Genomic DNA, 15,333 nt, shown 5'->3' with positions numbered 1-15,333 from the left:
CTCTTATTTAACACAGGAAACATATACAGTAGCATACAAGGGTATTAATAAGGAAAAGTGAATAACTTAATACATATTATAAACCACTGCCTGTAACGTCAATTAAACATCATTTAAAGCCTTCATTTTTTCCGAAAGGCTGTTTGGAAAGCCTCCCCTTCTTGGGCTGGAGTGAGAGGGTTTATACTTTTCTCTAAGTCTCCAGTTATTATCCGCTTCACCGGAGCAGGCCTGGTAATACAGGGCTCTGTCCCTCTGTTCAGCAGTGGGCAGTGTTGCATCCTGCTGAGAAACACCGTGGGCTCACAGAGAGATCCAGCAACCTCTTGGGTGGCAATATCCCATCTGACATCTCCAGTACTTAACTTTCAGGTGGTTAAAAAAGTAAAAACAGCCTCGTTTTTTTACCTTTCTACAAAAAATCTAGCATTTTAGCATTCATAAGCATACAGTAACAAGTACTGAATTTCTACAATTTCATGCTTCACCAGGTCTGTGTAAAAACCCAGTTATGTGCTAATCGTAAGGATGTGAAAAGACAGCTAGAGATACCTAAGGGCTCAGACATAGAGAGCTGTGGAGGAGTGGAGAGGGAGAGGCAGTGGCAACCCTGTGGCTGAAGAAGGGAGACCGATATCTCCTTTCCTCCAAAAAGCTGACTCTCTCGTACATCTAGGTCGGGATCATGCAGTGTTTCAATGAGTCTTACAGTGTTATTACAGGTGCATCATGTCCTCCATTACCTCCTCTTGTGAATGGCCACGTAATCAATGTTTTCTTTATTTTCAAAATAAATCCCGAATAAATAAATAAGAAAGGTCACAGTTAAGAGGCAGGCATTCAGCCTGTCTGGTGCACCTGGCAGTGAGTAACTCGTCCGACTCTTTCTTGAAAGAAGCCAGGCTATCAGCTTCAACAACATGGCTGGACACCTTCTTCCAGACTCCCACCAGCCTTTGTGTAAAGCACTGTCCCCTGTCCTGTTTAGTGGATTTCATCCAGCTGTGTAAATTTGCCTGTATATTTGACATCTTCTTAGTTTAACTAATTCAAATGCCTTTCTGATCTGAAAGTCTTGCTCTCTGAAGCAGCTGATGTGCACAGTATAAATCAAACTCAGTACCATGTAGGGGCGGAGTGTTGGCTCTGTGGCTAAGGATCTGCGCCTGTGGCTGGAAGGTTGCCGGTTCATATCCCACAGCCGGCAGAGGAATCCTACTCCGTTGGGCTGCTGAGCAAGGCCCTTAACCCCAGCTGCTCCAGGGGCGCTGTACAATGGCTGACCCTGCACTCTGACCCCAAGCTTCTCTCCCTGTCTGTGTGTCTCATGGAGAGCAAGCTGGGGTATGCAAAAAGACGATTTGCTGGTTCAAATCCCGCAGCTGGCAGAGGAATCCTTCTCTGTTGGGCCCCTGAGCAAGGCCCTTAACCCCAACTGCTCCAGGGGCATGCTATATTAGTTGGTGACCCTGCGCTCTGACCCCAAGCTTCTCTCCCTGTCTGTGTGTCTCATGGAGAGCAAGCTGGGGTATGCGAAAAGACAAATTCCTATGCAAGAAGTTGTATAGTGATCTGATCTGTTGCAGTTCTCTACAGATCATGAGTGAAGACAGACAAAGGAGAGCACCTTCTGCTGGTTTATTGTATACAGAAAATAGCTCAGGCATTTTTCCCATAGGTCTGGTGAACCAGAGTGAAGATCCATATTGGAACTACTGCAAAATGGATGGAAAGCTTACAGCTAAAAATGAAACGCAGTGCTGACTGGTGTTTGGGTTTCACCTTAATGCACCTGGTGCACCTACAGTATAGTGCACAACTATGCAGTGGGCGTATCTTCTATCAGTGCGTCTAGTGACGTGCAGCGCATGTGACTGTGCAGTGCCTGTAGGTGAGGACTCTTCTCCCTCTTCGTACAGGCGAGCAGATGGAGACATGAGGAAGACTCCGAAGAGCAGGAGCAGAGCTGGAATGCTCCCAGAAGCCCTGACTGGACTGCTGCTGCTCTTGTGGGTAAGCACTCAGAGGCTGATGAAGAGCACCAGACTTGCTCTGGTCAAACACCTCAGCAAAAGCTCAGCTCTGCTGCTGAGCTCAGGATTAACCTAAAGCGTAGAGGCTCGTTCTTATTCTCCTACATTGTTTTTTTTTTAGATAAGTATTAATTATTCACAACTGCTATTTTTCCCCTGTTCTTTGTGATTAATTTTAATTAAGCCAAAATGTATGAGCCTCAAGCATGTTTTTCACATACAAGGATTAGGAAAATTCTTACCACTGTGGATCTGTCCAGAATGACCGTTAGTGAAGGGTTCTCAGTGGCTCTCAACTGGTTACAGAGGGTGGCGTCAAGCCCCTGGAGCTGAATTGCAGGATACCCAGTCTTTTTTCTGTTTGGGGACAGGCCCTGTGTGGTTCTGTCACCGGAGGTGCCCACGAACAGCTGCCATCGAGCGTCTCGCAAAAGAGCTGAGCTTGCCAAACAGACTTCAGACAAATTAAAGGAAAAAACAATCTTGAGGCCAGAATGGTTTTTCATTTTGTTAGGGAGCTTACATTTGAATATGTGCCACCCTGTGGTCTGGGTGGGTCTTAATGCCCCAGTATAGTGATGGGGATTCTGTATTGTAAAAAGGCACCGTCCCTTGGATGAGAGGTAAAACTGAAGTCCTGATTCTCTGTGGTCATTAAAAATCCCAGGAAGTCTCTCAAAAAGAGCAGGGACTCTTTTTGAGAGACCCAAGAGACCCGGTTACCTCTGGGATATGCCTCCTAATAATCCCCATCTATGAATTACCTTCATCACTCTGCTCTCCTCCCCACTGATAGCTGATGTGTGGGGAGCGTTCTGGCACACTATGGCTGCTGTCACATCATCCAGGTGGGGCTGCACATTGGTGGTGGTGGAGGGGAGTCCCCATTACCTGTAAAGCACTTTGAAAGGAGTGTCCAGAAAACAGCTACATAAGTGTCAGGAATTATTATTATTATTATTATTATTATTATTATTATTAGTCTAGGGCTGTATGTCTTTGGTTTTCTTAGAGCTCTACATGTCAATGCCTTCCAGTTTCAGGCTGTGCTGGGCAGGGTCTTGGAAGAGACCTACCAGAAGTGGCTGAAATATCAGGAGGACTGTGTGAAGCAGATGGAGAGCGAGCCCTACCCTTCCGGTAAGTGGGACTCGAATATCGGCATCGTTTTATAGTAGAACAAAAAAATAGTTGTTTTTCCCCTGATGTCCCCACTCCCAACTTTGGAAGCTCTTCCTGGGCTCCCGCTGCCCTCGTCCTGGCCAAAAGCTGATGGAAAGGCCTGAAATCTGTTTTGCCAATACAGGCTTACCCGTGGGTCTCATTGATCTGCCTGACTTGTCCTTTCAGGTATTTACTGCAACAGGACCTTTGACATGTATGCCTGCTGGCCAGACGGCCTTCCAGGGAACCTTGTTAACGTGTCCTGCCCATCCTACCTGCCCTGGTTTGAGAAAGGTGAGGGTGTCAGCACTCCACATTGCCTTCACTACCCTTCAGCTCAGGGCCAGTAACCCCCCCCCAGCGCTGACGGTGTCTGTGTCCCTCAGTGAGGCTGGGCGTGGTGCGGCGGCGCTGCGGTCCTGAAGGGCAGTGGGTCAGCCAGGACAGCGGCCAGCCCTGGAGGGACGACTCTCAGTGCGAGGACGAGAAGGAAGTCACGTCTGAAGAGGTAGCTACGCGGCGCTAGGCTGGAGACAGGACAGCCTGATCCATGTCTAGCGTCTTTCCTGTACTCCTCCCTCTGATTTCCTGTGGTTACCTTGTTTTCCGCCTGTTACTATCATGGTCTATGAGAATAATGGGGTCTACTGTTCTGTTGTCTTGTAAGAGTTCTGCATCACTACACTTAGCTGGGAAAATCCCAATCTTGCCCTGATCTGATGTATCAAAGCAGTGAAAAGCTCCCTCTGATTTCCTGTGGTTACCTTGTTTTCCGCCTGTTACTATCATGGTCTATGAGAATAATGGGGTCTACTGTTCTGTTGTCTTGTAAGAGTTCTGCATCACTACACTTAGCTGGGAAAATCCCAATCTTGCCCTGATCTGATGTATCAAAGCAGTGAAAAAGCAAGAGCATGGGAGAACATGGTGAAGGCAAGGGGAAACAAGCAAAATGAGAAGGAAATCCAAATTGTAAAATTGTAATAACAATAATAATGGCTTACACTTATATAGCGCTTTACAGGTAATGGGGACTCTCCTCCACCACCACCAGTGTGCAGCCCCACCTGGATGATGTGACAGCAGCCATAGTGCACCAGTACACTCCCCACACACCAGCTCTCAGTGGGGAGGAGAGCAGAGTGATGAAGCCAATTCAGAGATGGGGATTATTAGGAGGCCATGACTGGTAAAGGCCAATGGGAAATTTGGCCAGGATGCCAGGGTAACACCCCTACTCTTTACGAGAAACGGCCTGGGATTTTTAATGACCACAGAGAGTCAGGACCTCGGTTTTACGTCTCATCCGAAAGACGGTGCCTGTTTTACAGTATAGTGTCCCTGCCACTATACTGGGGCATTAGGACCCACATGGACTGTAAGGTGAGCGCCCCCTGATCCCATTATCAAAATTGTAATGAAATGGGATCCATTGGTGATGGTGAGCGAGCAGGAATGTGCCCACAGTTCTCATGTCTCCGTTAGCTGAGTGCAGCCTGTAGAATAATGATTTCCCAAACAAATTTCCCCTAGGGGACAGTAAAGCTTGAACTGAATTTAATTGAATTGATGTCCTTCACTCGGAAAATAGAAACATCGGGAACGAAGGAAACAAAACCTCCTGTGTCGTTCTGTTTACTGCTCTGGGTCTGAGGCTCTGTGTGTTTGCAGGTCTGGTACAAGCAGCTGATGGTGAGCTTCAAAGTCCTCTACACTGTGGGCTACTCCCTGTCTCTCTTCACTCTCATCTCCGCCCTTGTCATCCTGCTGGGCTTCAGGTAATCTGGGCTGGGCCCCGGGAGCTCTCTGCATCTCCTCTGTCCCTCCTGCTCCTGCAGGATTCCTTCCTGCCTGTCCTTGTCCCTCAGTGGTTTTCAGTTACTTACCTGCTGAGCAGGCACCCTTATTCAGACTGACAGTGCTTGCGAAGTTCTGCATTAGAGAGAGGTATGCTTGCAGGTGAAAGTAACGTACAGTTTCAACAAAAGAGGAAGAGAAGAAAGTGCATTGCAAGAGGTGTAAAAAAAGAAGAGAAAACAAATACCGACATTAAGATTGTGAGTTGATTACAGAAGAGTAATGTACAACCTTCCTTGTTAAGTGTTCCATGTCTCCAGTGAATAACAGCGAGAAATGAGCAACGTTCTGTCTTTCAGAAGTTATTTCTAATGGGGAATACATAAAATAAAGTTTTTTTATTATTATTAGTTGTAGCAGATTTGTGCAATGACACAAGAACATAATAAAGTTTACAAACAGGAGGGGGCCAACCAGCGCATCAGACCCACTGGGCTCTGAGTACTAAATTGATCTGAGGATCTCACCCAGCCCTTTCTTGAAAGAAGCCACTTAAAGTAAAGCATGTCAAGCAGGGAAGTTAAATATAGATGCAGTTCAATGTGGGCTGCAAATGCAATGGTTTGGCATTACATTACATCAAAATTGAATGAACCTTGGGGTTATATTTGATTCTGGCTTCAACCCACATGTGCAGCATACTGTCAAAACATCTTTTTTTTACCTCAGAAATATCGCTAGACTATGCCCTATGCTATCACTAACTGTGGCTGAAAAGCTGATCAACACACGTTCTCTCGAATTAACTACTGTAATGCTCTACTCGCTGGGGTATCTAAATCTACTCTGAACAGACTGCAGTATGTCCAAAATTCAGCAGCCAGAATCCTGACCAGGTCTAGTGCAAGTGTTCACATTACTCCTATCCTGGAGTCTTTGCACTGGCTTCCTGTCAAATTCCGTGTAGACTTTAAAATCCTCATGCTCACCTATAAGGCTCTGCATGGCTTGGCACCTCAGTACCTGTCTGAACTATTATGGCCCTACTCCCCACCTCGCAACCTTCGCTCTTCTAATTCTGCTCTCCTTACTGTCCCCCAAGCCCGTCTACATTGTATGGGTGACAGGGCCTTCTCCTGTTATGCCCCCAAGCTCTGGAACTCTCTACCCAAGGATATCAGAGTCACCTTCTCTAAACCCCTTCAAATCCAGACTCAAAACCCTCTTCTTCAGAAAAGCCTTTCTTCACCCCTCTGCTTTTCTTAATACCCCCATCCACGGTCTCCTCTATATATTGTAATTGTGTATTTATCTTGTGTATTCTTCTTTTTTATTGTTGTTGTCATCCTGTAAAGCGCTTTGAGAAGCCACCTTTAAAGGCGCTATATAAAATAACGTTTATTATTATTATTATTATTATTATTATTACATCCATGTGGAGAGCTGCTGTGTGCTTTGTTTTTTTAATCCTTTGCCCCTAGGGCAAGACCCTTGGCATCCTGTGACCCTCACCAGGATAAAGGGCTCACCAATAATGGATGGATGGAGTTTTGTGAGGACTTAACAGCATCTGTCCATTTTTCTTACCCTTCCTGCACGTGCAAATCTGTCCCAAGAAACAGCTGATATTGCCTCAGTTTAAATACAGAAAAACAACCCCCACTTCCTCCTTCCCACATTAAATGCTGCATTCTTTATCAACTTTAACTGGGCTTTAAACCTTGACTTCAGACAGCTGACACGCTTCTGACCTTGCTGGAGATTATGTCGGGCTTCTTAGTCCTGCTTTGTGGTTTCCCTGCACTCCCGCTGGCCAGAAATTAAAACCGAACTTTGTGATGCCAAGGCGCACAGCACGTTCGCAAAAACATTCGCTTGGAGCGAATTGTCCAAATTCAGCGACTCATTGCCCGGAGTCGCTCAGCACTGCAGTGCCAATTTGCCTGCCCAGCGAATAAGCAGTGGATGTGATGTACTGCCATCTTTCCAGGCACTTTGGTCAGTCCTGTTGAAGTTATTTTCATTTTATTGAGAAACAGTGTTTCAACTCACATGAAAGCGGACGGTGATGGGCAAGCATATGCAAATACTAGTGCCAGATTTCTACAGTAAAGTGAGGAAAAGACAGTTTTTGCATAATTAACTAAGTCACAGAGCTACAGAACACAGAAGTGTGCTCTTAATTGGCCACGGTCTAGTGGGTTTCACAGCTAAATTGTTAACTATTGCAACTGTTTAAGGAAACACAGAATTCAGGTGTTCCAATAGTCATCTTAGGCAGCCTTCTAAATTAAACACCCATATACACATGATCCAAATATTTTGGATCCCAAATTTTTGTCTAACGGTGGTTTTATGTGCTTGGTTGATTCACTTTCTCACAGTAAATGAGCAAAACTTGGCCCAACTCGTTATGGAAGCCGAGTCTGTAGAAAAGATGGCAGACCCAGACTGGAAAGCTGTGTGCTGTTATTGTTCTTCAGTGGCGCAAGACTGATGCCCAAGTCCCCTTTCTCAACGTAGCTGTGAAGTTGAGATGAACCCGGCTTCGTTTCTCTCTCGGGCTTTGCTCTGTCCCTGTGCGGGCTGTGTGCGACGTTTCTCCCATCCTGAAATGTAACCCATGGATATAAGAGTGAAAGCACAGTATGGTGTAGTAAAGCAAAGTGAAGTCAAGTTAAGCCTGGAGAAACATGGTCAACCACATGTCCGCATTGCGGGAATGAGCAAACCATGGGGGGAAAAATCACTGGAGATTGTGCAATTTGCTGTCCCTCTCTGATCTTTGTCAGGAAGCTGCACTGCACTCGGAACTACATCCATGCCAACCTGTTTGTGTCCTTCGTGCTGCGGGCCGTGTCCGTCATCGTGAAGGACGCCCTGCTGGAGCGCCACTGGGGCCGGGAGATCACAATGGAGGCTGACCTGGGGGAGATCCTCAGTCACCAGGTCCTCCTGAGATACCAGGCTCGCCGCCGACACGCGGGCTACAGGCCACAACCACACGCACACGCACACACACCATGACGTGCCTGGAGACGAACAACTGATCGGCACCACTCGCTTCTTTAAACATAATATTGGAATACCTCATCGTTTTCCTCATGTACAGTACCACTCACCCGATTGATTCTTTAACACTTGGCGTGCATTGATAAATAAACCTTGATTGATTGATTAACTGATTGGCTAATCCCCAGCCCTGTAAGTTCTCTTCCTCTGCCCCTGGTTACTGATCAGGTAGTGGCGTGATTCAGGTTAGGAACCATAACATCTGCTCAACCAGTGCAACTAGTGACTGGGCTGTGTATTGCTCAGGGTTCAATTCATTAACAATAGTCTTACATCCTTACATATACATGCATTATACATATCACTACAGGCTGTTGGGGCACCAGATGTTTTTATTCCTCTTTAGAGAAGTGTACTTTCCTTTCCTAGCACAGAAGACTTGGAGCACTTGAAGCAGGAAATTGGCCACTAAGGACTTTTCTCAAGTTCATTCCTGGTTTTGTGTTGCGGCTTTTTAACTCATCAACTGAAGGAGTTAAAAACCATCTTTATCCATTTTCCAAATTTGGTCTTCCAAAGTCTGGGAATTTGGTGGGAGGAAAAAAAAACAGCTTTGCGAGAATGAGAAATGTAGGCTCACCGTTTTTCAGAGGGCACGCTGCACACAGTCTGCTTGACGCAACCTGCAAGCTCGGCGATTTGCATTTTCTGTAGACAAAAGGTTGAAGGTCTAAGTGAAAAGGAGGAGAGGAAGGTGAATCATTTCTAATTCCAGCAGCAAAATCTGTAGAACACAGAAAGGATAGAGCCACCTCTGTGGTTGCATTTGTTTGTTGGAGTTCGGCTGACACGGATGAGCAGGTGGGGAAACAGCATATGCTGTAATAATCATCATTTCTGACAATTTTTTTTTATGAAACAGGTCTTTTTCCCTGCCTGCAAAATTGGATCCTCTGTTTTCATCAAAAGCGATGAACTATTATATCTAAATATTGGTGCACATGATGTTCTGCAGTGACTGCAGCAGCCATTAAAAAAAGTACATGTGAGGAACCTAGTACTGGGCAGGATTACTACTGCTGCTGCAGGTCCCTGTACAGTTTGCAGTGGAGCTGAGGAGAGGGCTGTTGTTTGGTGACAGGAACCTGGGAAGCACATTTGCACTAAAAAGGAGTGTTCTGAACTTGACACCCGCAAGCGAATCGTGTGTGCGCAGTGGAAAAACACGAGCACTACAAAACCACTTACGGATCGACTTGTCCAGTCCCCACTTAGCGGCTCCTTCACGGCTGTCAGGAAGGGCTTGACACCTAGTGCTCACTGTCTGAAAACAGGGCCCTTTTCCCCCTGCGCAATTCCCCTGAAATGAATTGAGTAAATATGCATTTGTATCATCTGAAGGTGGAGGAAAAAAAATCCCTGATTTTGTTTTCCATGTCCTCGTCAGGCGCAGCTGCTGCACCCGCTGTCAAAAACAAGAAACGCCCCCAAAACCCCAGTTTCTCATGAGGTTATTTAACTTCTCGCAGAGTCCCGCAAGGGTTAAATTTATAACATGAGGTAGAGGATGGCTGAGACCCCACGACAGTCCACTGGTCAGACTCAGACTCTTGATATCGACCCTGCTGTTCCAATTAACTCCCTGTCATGCATTCTCATCATCTCACACGTCTGTCTGAAAACCACTCTCTTCCTCCGAATGAATAGTTAGGCATAACAAACAGCAGAGCAAGGGCCGGGGGTCAGACAGGCTTGGCACCCTGGGGATCACTACAAGGAAAGAGATTAAGACATTAAATGCACCTCGAATGCTACTGTGTCGGCCTTTGACGCAATTGGCTCTTTTCTTTTTCTGCTTTAATCCTTAGGCGGCGGTTGGCTGCAGGATTGCACAGGTGGTGATGCAGTACTGCATTCTGGCCAATCACTACTGGTTCTTTGGGGAAGCGGTCTACCTCTACACGGTCCTGATCGGCTCCGTTTTCTCGGAGAAGAACAGCTGCACGGCCTATGTGTACCTTGGCTGGGGTAAAGCTCTCTCCTCCATGATGCTCTGGGTCACTGGGGATGGCGGCCGATTGCAGAGGCTCGTTGGCACACTGCATAGCCATCACATAACGGCAACGACAAGAATCCGCATTTAAATCAGAGAACAGGAGGCGCTTTGCTACACAAAGGGTTGTGGGGGTCTGGAACAGTTTTTGTTTCTTTCAAGAAATGTCTGGATGAGATCCTGGGATCAATTAGCTACTTATTACCAAACAGGCTCGATTGGCCAAACAGCCTTCTCTCGTTTGTAACCTATGTTTGTTTGTTCCTATGCTCTCTTTTTCAATACTGAGAGTCTGAGACCGTTCCCAAGGTAGCTTCCTACTCATTCAGAAATTCTCTGCTTACAAAAAATCTTTTTTCTTAGTAAGGTCATTGCTAGCAAGTTTATTTTCCTGGCTAGTAGAGAATTAGGGGCCTCTAAATTGTGTACTTTTAGATTAAAATGGAATCCAGGCTGCAGAACCCCTCCGGAGAGCAGGTTACAGGGCTCGGAACTGCACTCCGTGAGGTCTTTCTGACTTTGAGAAATTGTTAGTGGGGGTGATTGTGTTCCATGGTGACTAGTTTGTACGCACAAATTGCATTTATTTTTTTTGTGATTTCCCCTTGGAACTCTCCTCAAATATGTACCAGCGCGTCTATTAAAAAATACACGCACAGGGTCATTGTGAGTGGTGAGTCATGTGCCAAGGGATTTAAATAGTGATGGACTGTGCCCAGCTATGATCACGCCATCTGTGCTCCCTGTAAATACTGGAGCTGGTAAACATGAAAAGGTTTTTATTGTCTTCTGTGGAGAACGCGGTGTGCTTTGCATTCATCTTCCATTTTTAGAATACCAGACTATCCTGACATAAGGCAACGGTATTTTCTTTATCCATGGACTCCTGCTATCTTGGTTTGTGAGGTGCATTACAATGTAAATCACAAGTCCTCCATTCATAAAAGGGCTTTCAGACCTTTAAAGGAAAATGTAACAATTCAGGATGGCTGGGAACATGCTTTGTGCCCATGACAGGCTACACTTGAAGGATGCGATGAAAGAAGAGGTTTGCCTGCAGCACAGGTGCAGCTGGACATCTTCGCTATCCTGAGAAGTGCTGTTCAGCGGCTTTCAAGATAAAAGCTTCAGAGATCAAACCGCCAGCTATTTCAAGTTCCGTGTTTGTTTTTTTGCAGGGACGCCAGTCGTTTTTGTGATCCCATGGATGCTGGCCAAACTGCTGAAGGAAAACAAGGAGTAAGGTTCTTCAAAGTGCTGAGCTCATGACAGTGTTTTCTTCCAAGTGCATTGACAGGAAATATATCCAGGGCTGCAGTTAACAATGCAAGGACCTAAAGGCCCTCTTAAGAGTGGTTCTCTAGTGGATATATACTGATGGGAAAAAAGAAACACAACACTTTCTGGAATGAGAATACTATAGTTATAGCTTATGTTACTTTAAAAAAAAGTTGTCAAATGGTTTTAAGCCCTCTGACCAGCAATACAGCTTGTGCAGTGAGGCATTGCAACTTGCCAATCACACGAAAGCTCGTTAGGTGCACTTTTACCCACCGAGGTCCAGGTGGAACAATGCCTGAACAGGTCACCTTTAAACAGGCCTTAATTCAAGGCTTAGGTCACTGCAAGAACTACTTCTACTTTCATATGCATAAAACTTATACACTATACTACTATACATAACCGCTATAAACACTATTTATCTAGGAAAATCTGTATTTTGAAGAGCATATGAATACTGGTTAACACAATTGTGAAAATGGCATTAGTACAGTGGTTCTTAACCAGGAGTATGAGACCTGCCAGGTTATTTTAGAAGGTAAATGACTTAAAACACAAATTAAGCACAAGCACAGGATGAAATCATTTGTTTCATCAAACCTAGGTGTTTTACAGTAATGTCAAAAATGTGTAATTTCTCATGTATTCTTAATTTTGTTGCAGAACAGAAATAAATCTATTATTCTGTCTTTCATTCTATAGTTATGATATAGCTCAGTTTGTTGTCTCCAGTCTCAGGCACTTTCTTTGCCTGCTTGATTATTCTAAAGCTTTTTATTGACAAGATGAAGGGATGCGGTCAGTGTAAGTAATAGGGGTCTGACTGAGCTCATGGGCTGTAAAGCAGTAACTGTGGATTTCAGGCCATTGGTGTGATTTTTCATGGGGCTGCAGTGCGGCGTCTCTGTGACAGTGTGATCTGTGGTGTCTGTCTCCCCCAGATGCTGGGCTGTCAATGAGAACATGGCCTTCTGGTGGATAATTCGTTTCCCTATTCTTCTCGCTTCCTTGGTGAGTCCACAGCGTTTTTTCTGGATTTAAAAGACACTCGGAGCTTTTACCTCCTTAGATTTATGGTATTGTGGAGGTACCCAGCTGAAGCAGATACCCCTGGCTTCTTACAAACAAATGGCTGAATGAGACTCAGATCTATTTGCTACTAAACTTCAAAACTTCCAAATGGCCTCCTCTGCTTGGCAGCCATTCTTACAGTATGTGCTTAAGGGAGTCTGTGGGGAGGGAGAAGCCTTGTTTTATTTTCGAAGTGGTCTGTTCTGAAAGGTTAAAATGCAGAAACGCACGCTCGCAAAACAAGAATAGGAACGGAGACATGCTGCCCTCTGTCTGCAGATCAACCTGGTGATCTTCATGAGGATTCTGAAGGTGATTCTCTCCAAGCTGCGAGCCAATCAGAAAGGTTATCCTGACTACAAACTCAGGTAAAAGGCTCGCAGACCACAGCTGTCACGCTGGAGATGCTGCCTAACAGTGGTTAGGACTCTGTACTTGTTTGAAAGGTTGAAGGTTCTGCTGTTGTAGCCTCGAACAAAGCCCTTTGCCCATGTTGCTTTAGTAAAATGTCTGACTGTAGAAATGGCTGTCATGCATGTGTGCGAGTGGTTTTGATAAAAGTCTCCGTCGAATTATAAAAGCGCACAAAGTATCCTGAAGAACTGGGTTTTGCGCTTTCGCTGTCAGGAAGAAAATGCATAAGTGAAGTTGGTCAGTTTGACATTGTTACAAATGGGAGGGTTCTGAAAATGGTGAATTTCAGGCATTGATTGAGCAGTTTAGTCAATAAATAAAGCACTCATAACTCCCAACTTGTGCAATTTCTCCAGAATGTATACCCAAGCAGTTGGTGTAGTTAGAGGCACGTGAATTCTTTATCCTCTGGCACAGCTTTGTTGTAAAGAGTAATAATCCAAGCACACTTGATTTATTAACAAGGACAACACAAACACTACACACAACAAAACATACAACATGCAAGTTACTGTGTTTACAGTATGTACCAACAAGGCATTGCAGAGGCATAAGGTTCTAATCATCCAGAAAAAAACCCAGGCTTCTACTAAGTATTACACGCTTACATAATGCCTACAGAGCCCAAATAAGAGATAAGCTGCCTTCTAAATAAATGCAATACAACCTGCAGTTAAATCTCTCTCTCTGCAAACCTAGGTGCCACAAATAAATGGCAGCTGATTAAGGAAACTGTCCGAAGCAGAGTCAGATTGTGCACTTCCTGTTCCCAGGCTGGCCAAAGCCACCCTGACCCTCATTCCTCTCTTCGGGATCCACGAGGTGGTCTTCATCTTCGCCACGGACGAGCAGACCAGCGGGATCCTGCGCTACGTCAAGGTCTTCTTCATGCTCTCCCTCAACTCGTTCCAGGTAAGCCGGGGGCGGGCCGGTTCCCTGCGGCTTCGGGGCCTGGCTCCTCTCTCACCACCTCGTGCCCTCTCGCTCCTCCACAGGGCTTCCTCGTGGCCGTGCTGTACTGCTTCTCCAACAAGGAGGTGAGAGACTCCGCGTGCTCGTCTTCCCACAGTGCTGCAGTCCCTGACGCTTTAACTCCGTAGGTCCAGAACCCTTGACCCTGGCAGCATTAGAATCCCCTATATTCAGAACTAAAATCCTTTTACATTATTTTAAGTTGTATTTTTTTGCATATATATAGTGTTATAGCATATACAAAAGCACTTCTCTAACCTCCTTAAGGATTTAAGAAAATGGTAGTATTTGTTTTACCTTAAGATTTCACCCGATACACACGGCAAGCTTATTTTACTGAGCCGCATATGAACTCCTATATAAACCAGGTGTTAATGGTTGTGTGGTACAGGATGAGCCAGCCTCAGCAGCATCTCCACGTGATGTGTTCCAGGTGAAATCAGAAGTGCAGAAGAAGATGCGCACCTGGGGAATGGAGCTAGGACTGTGCTTGGCAAAGTGAGGAGTGGAGAGCGCCCCCTTGCTGCTGGGATTAACGCAACAAGCTGTTTTCCGGGGAAAAGTACTAATCCACGTGCCGAAAGCCGACCATAATGACCGTTTCTTTTCGAAAAAAGAAATGTCGTTAAGCTGTTACACAGATCTCTGCCCACCATATATCTCATTGCACACCTTAATATTTATCACTTATTCATTTTTTCCCCTGTTAGTCTAAAGCTGTAACAGTGCTCAAGTTCCTCCAATGGCGTTGTAACGCTGGCCTGACCAGTTTGGCTCAGAGAGGGAAATCTAATTTGGTTGCAGACTTCTCTTCATGTTACCCACAAAATACTGCCTTGTAGGCATGGCAGTGTGGCAGGGATAGTATCGTGCCGGTAGACTAACACTGACAGATGTACCGCCTTAAAGCCTAAAATGTCAGAAGCAAGCATCGACCCGCTCCATACCTACATGAAGGTAGTGGTTAGGACCCTAGATTAGTAGCAGGAAATGAACTCAAATCCCATGTGGAATGTTATAGTTGTACACATGAACAAAGTGCTATATTTGTACCACTCCAGCAAAGTGCAGAGCTCTATAAATGTGTAGTTTTCAGGCTTATCTGGTAAAATTAAAGTTGCAAGTCATGTTATCCCTTTGCCAAGTAGTGGACTGGCTGACCAGTAGGAGGCACTGTTCCCTCTGAACAATCACACTAGTGAGCACATTAGCAAGACTAAAAGGACAGCAACTGAAGATGATATTCTCTGGTATGCCTACTTCAGCAGTCTGCTATTATAATGCATTTAAACAATTCTTTATTTTCTCTTAGGATGTAGCAGCTGTTCGGAAATTGTAATTGTCCAGTCTCTGATGAAACCCGAGCTGCATGCACTAAGAGCTGTATTAATGCACGGCCACTTTCTAGTGCCAGTAGGCTCACACAGCGCATATTTTCCCAGGATTACAGCTGCGTTCAGCAAACTGCTCTCAATGCAAGTGCACAGTGGGAAAAACCCCCCGTCTTCTCAGGTCTTGTAAATACACAGCTAAATT

The 15,333-nt window shown here is 45.4% G+C and overlaps 1 protein-coding gene across 1 annotated transcript; it reads left to right on the top strand.

Moving 5' to 3' along the window:
- Window positions 1–1,935: 1,935 nt before the first annotated feature.
- LOC148818591 (glucagon receptor-like) lies at window positions 1,936–14,299 on the top strand. The gene is made up of 13 exons (XM_088936855.1): window positions 1,936–2,013; window positions 3,071–3,173; window positions 3,384–3,491; window positions 3,584–3,705; window positions 4,869–4,975; window positions 7,787–7,943; window positions 9,875–10,034; window positions 11,238–11,298; window positions 12,282–12,351; window positions 12,691–12,779; window positions 13,599–13,737; window positions 13,821–13,862; window positions 14,231–14,299. Exons 1-13 carry the CDS (start codon window positions 1,936–1,938, stop codon window positions 14,297–14,299), a joined length of 1,305 nt encoding a protein of 434 aa, XP_088792981.1.
- Window positions 14,300–15,333: the final 1,034 nt, after the last annotated feature.

The sequence above is a fragment of the Atractosteus spatula genome, chromosome 18 (assembly GCF_055471065.1).
Source record: "Atractosteus spatula isolate fAtrSpa1 chromosome 18, fAtrSpa1.hap1, whole genome shotgun sequence".
In the NCBI taxonomy this organism is placed as follows: Eukaryota; Metazoa; Chordata; class Actinopteri; order Semionotiformes; family Lepisosteidae; genus Atractosteus; species Atractosteus spatula.
This window is presented reverse-complemented; position numbering and strand designations above follow the sequence as displayed.

Coding starts and splice junctions, on each gene's coding strand:
- LOC148818591 (XM_088936855.1), top strand. CDS start 1,936: ATGAGGAAGACTCCGAAGAGCAGGAGCAGAGCTGGAATGCTCCCAGAA. Junction 3,492..3,583: donor CCTGCCCTGGTTTGAGAAAG/GTGAGGGTGTCA, acceptor TGTGTCCCTCAG/TGAGGCTGGGCGTGGTGCGG. Junction 10,035..11,237: donor CTATGTGTACCTTGGCTGGG/GTAAAGCTCTCT, acceptor GTTTTTTTGCAG/GGACGCCAGTCGTTTTTGTG.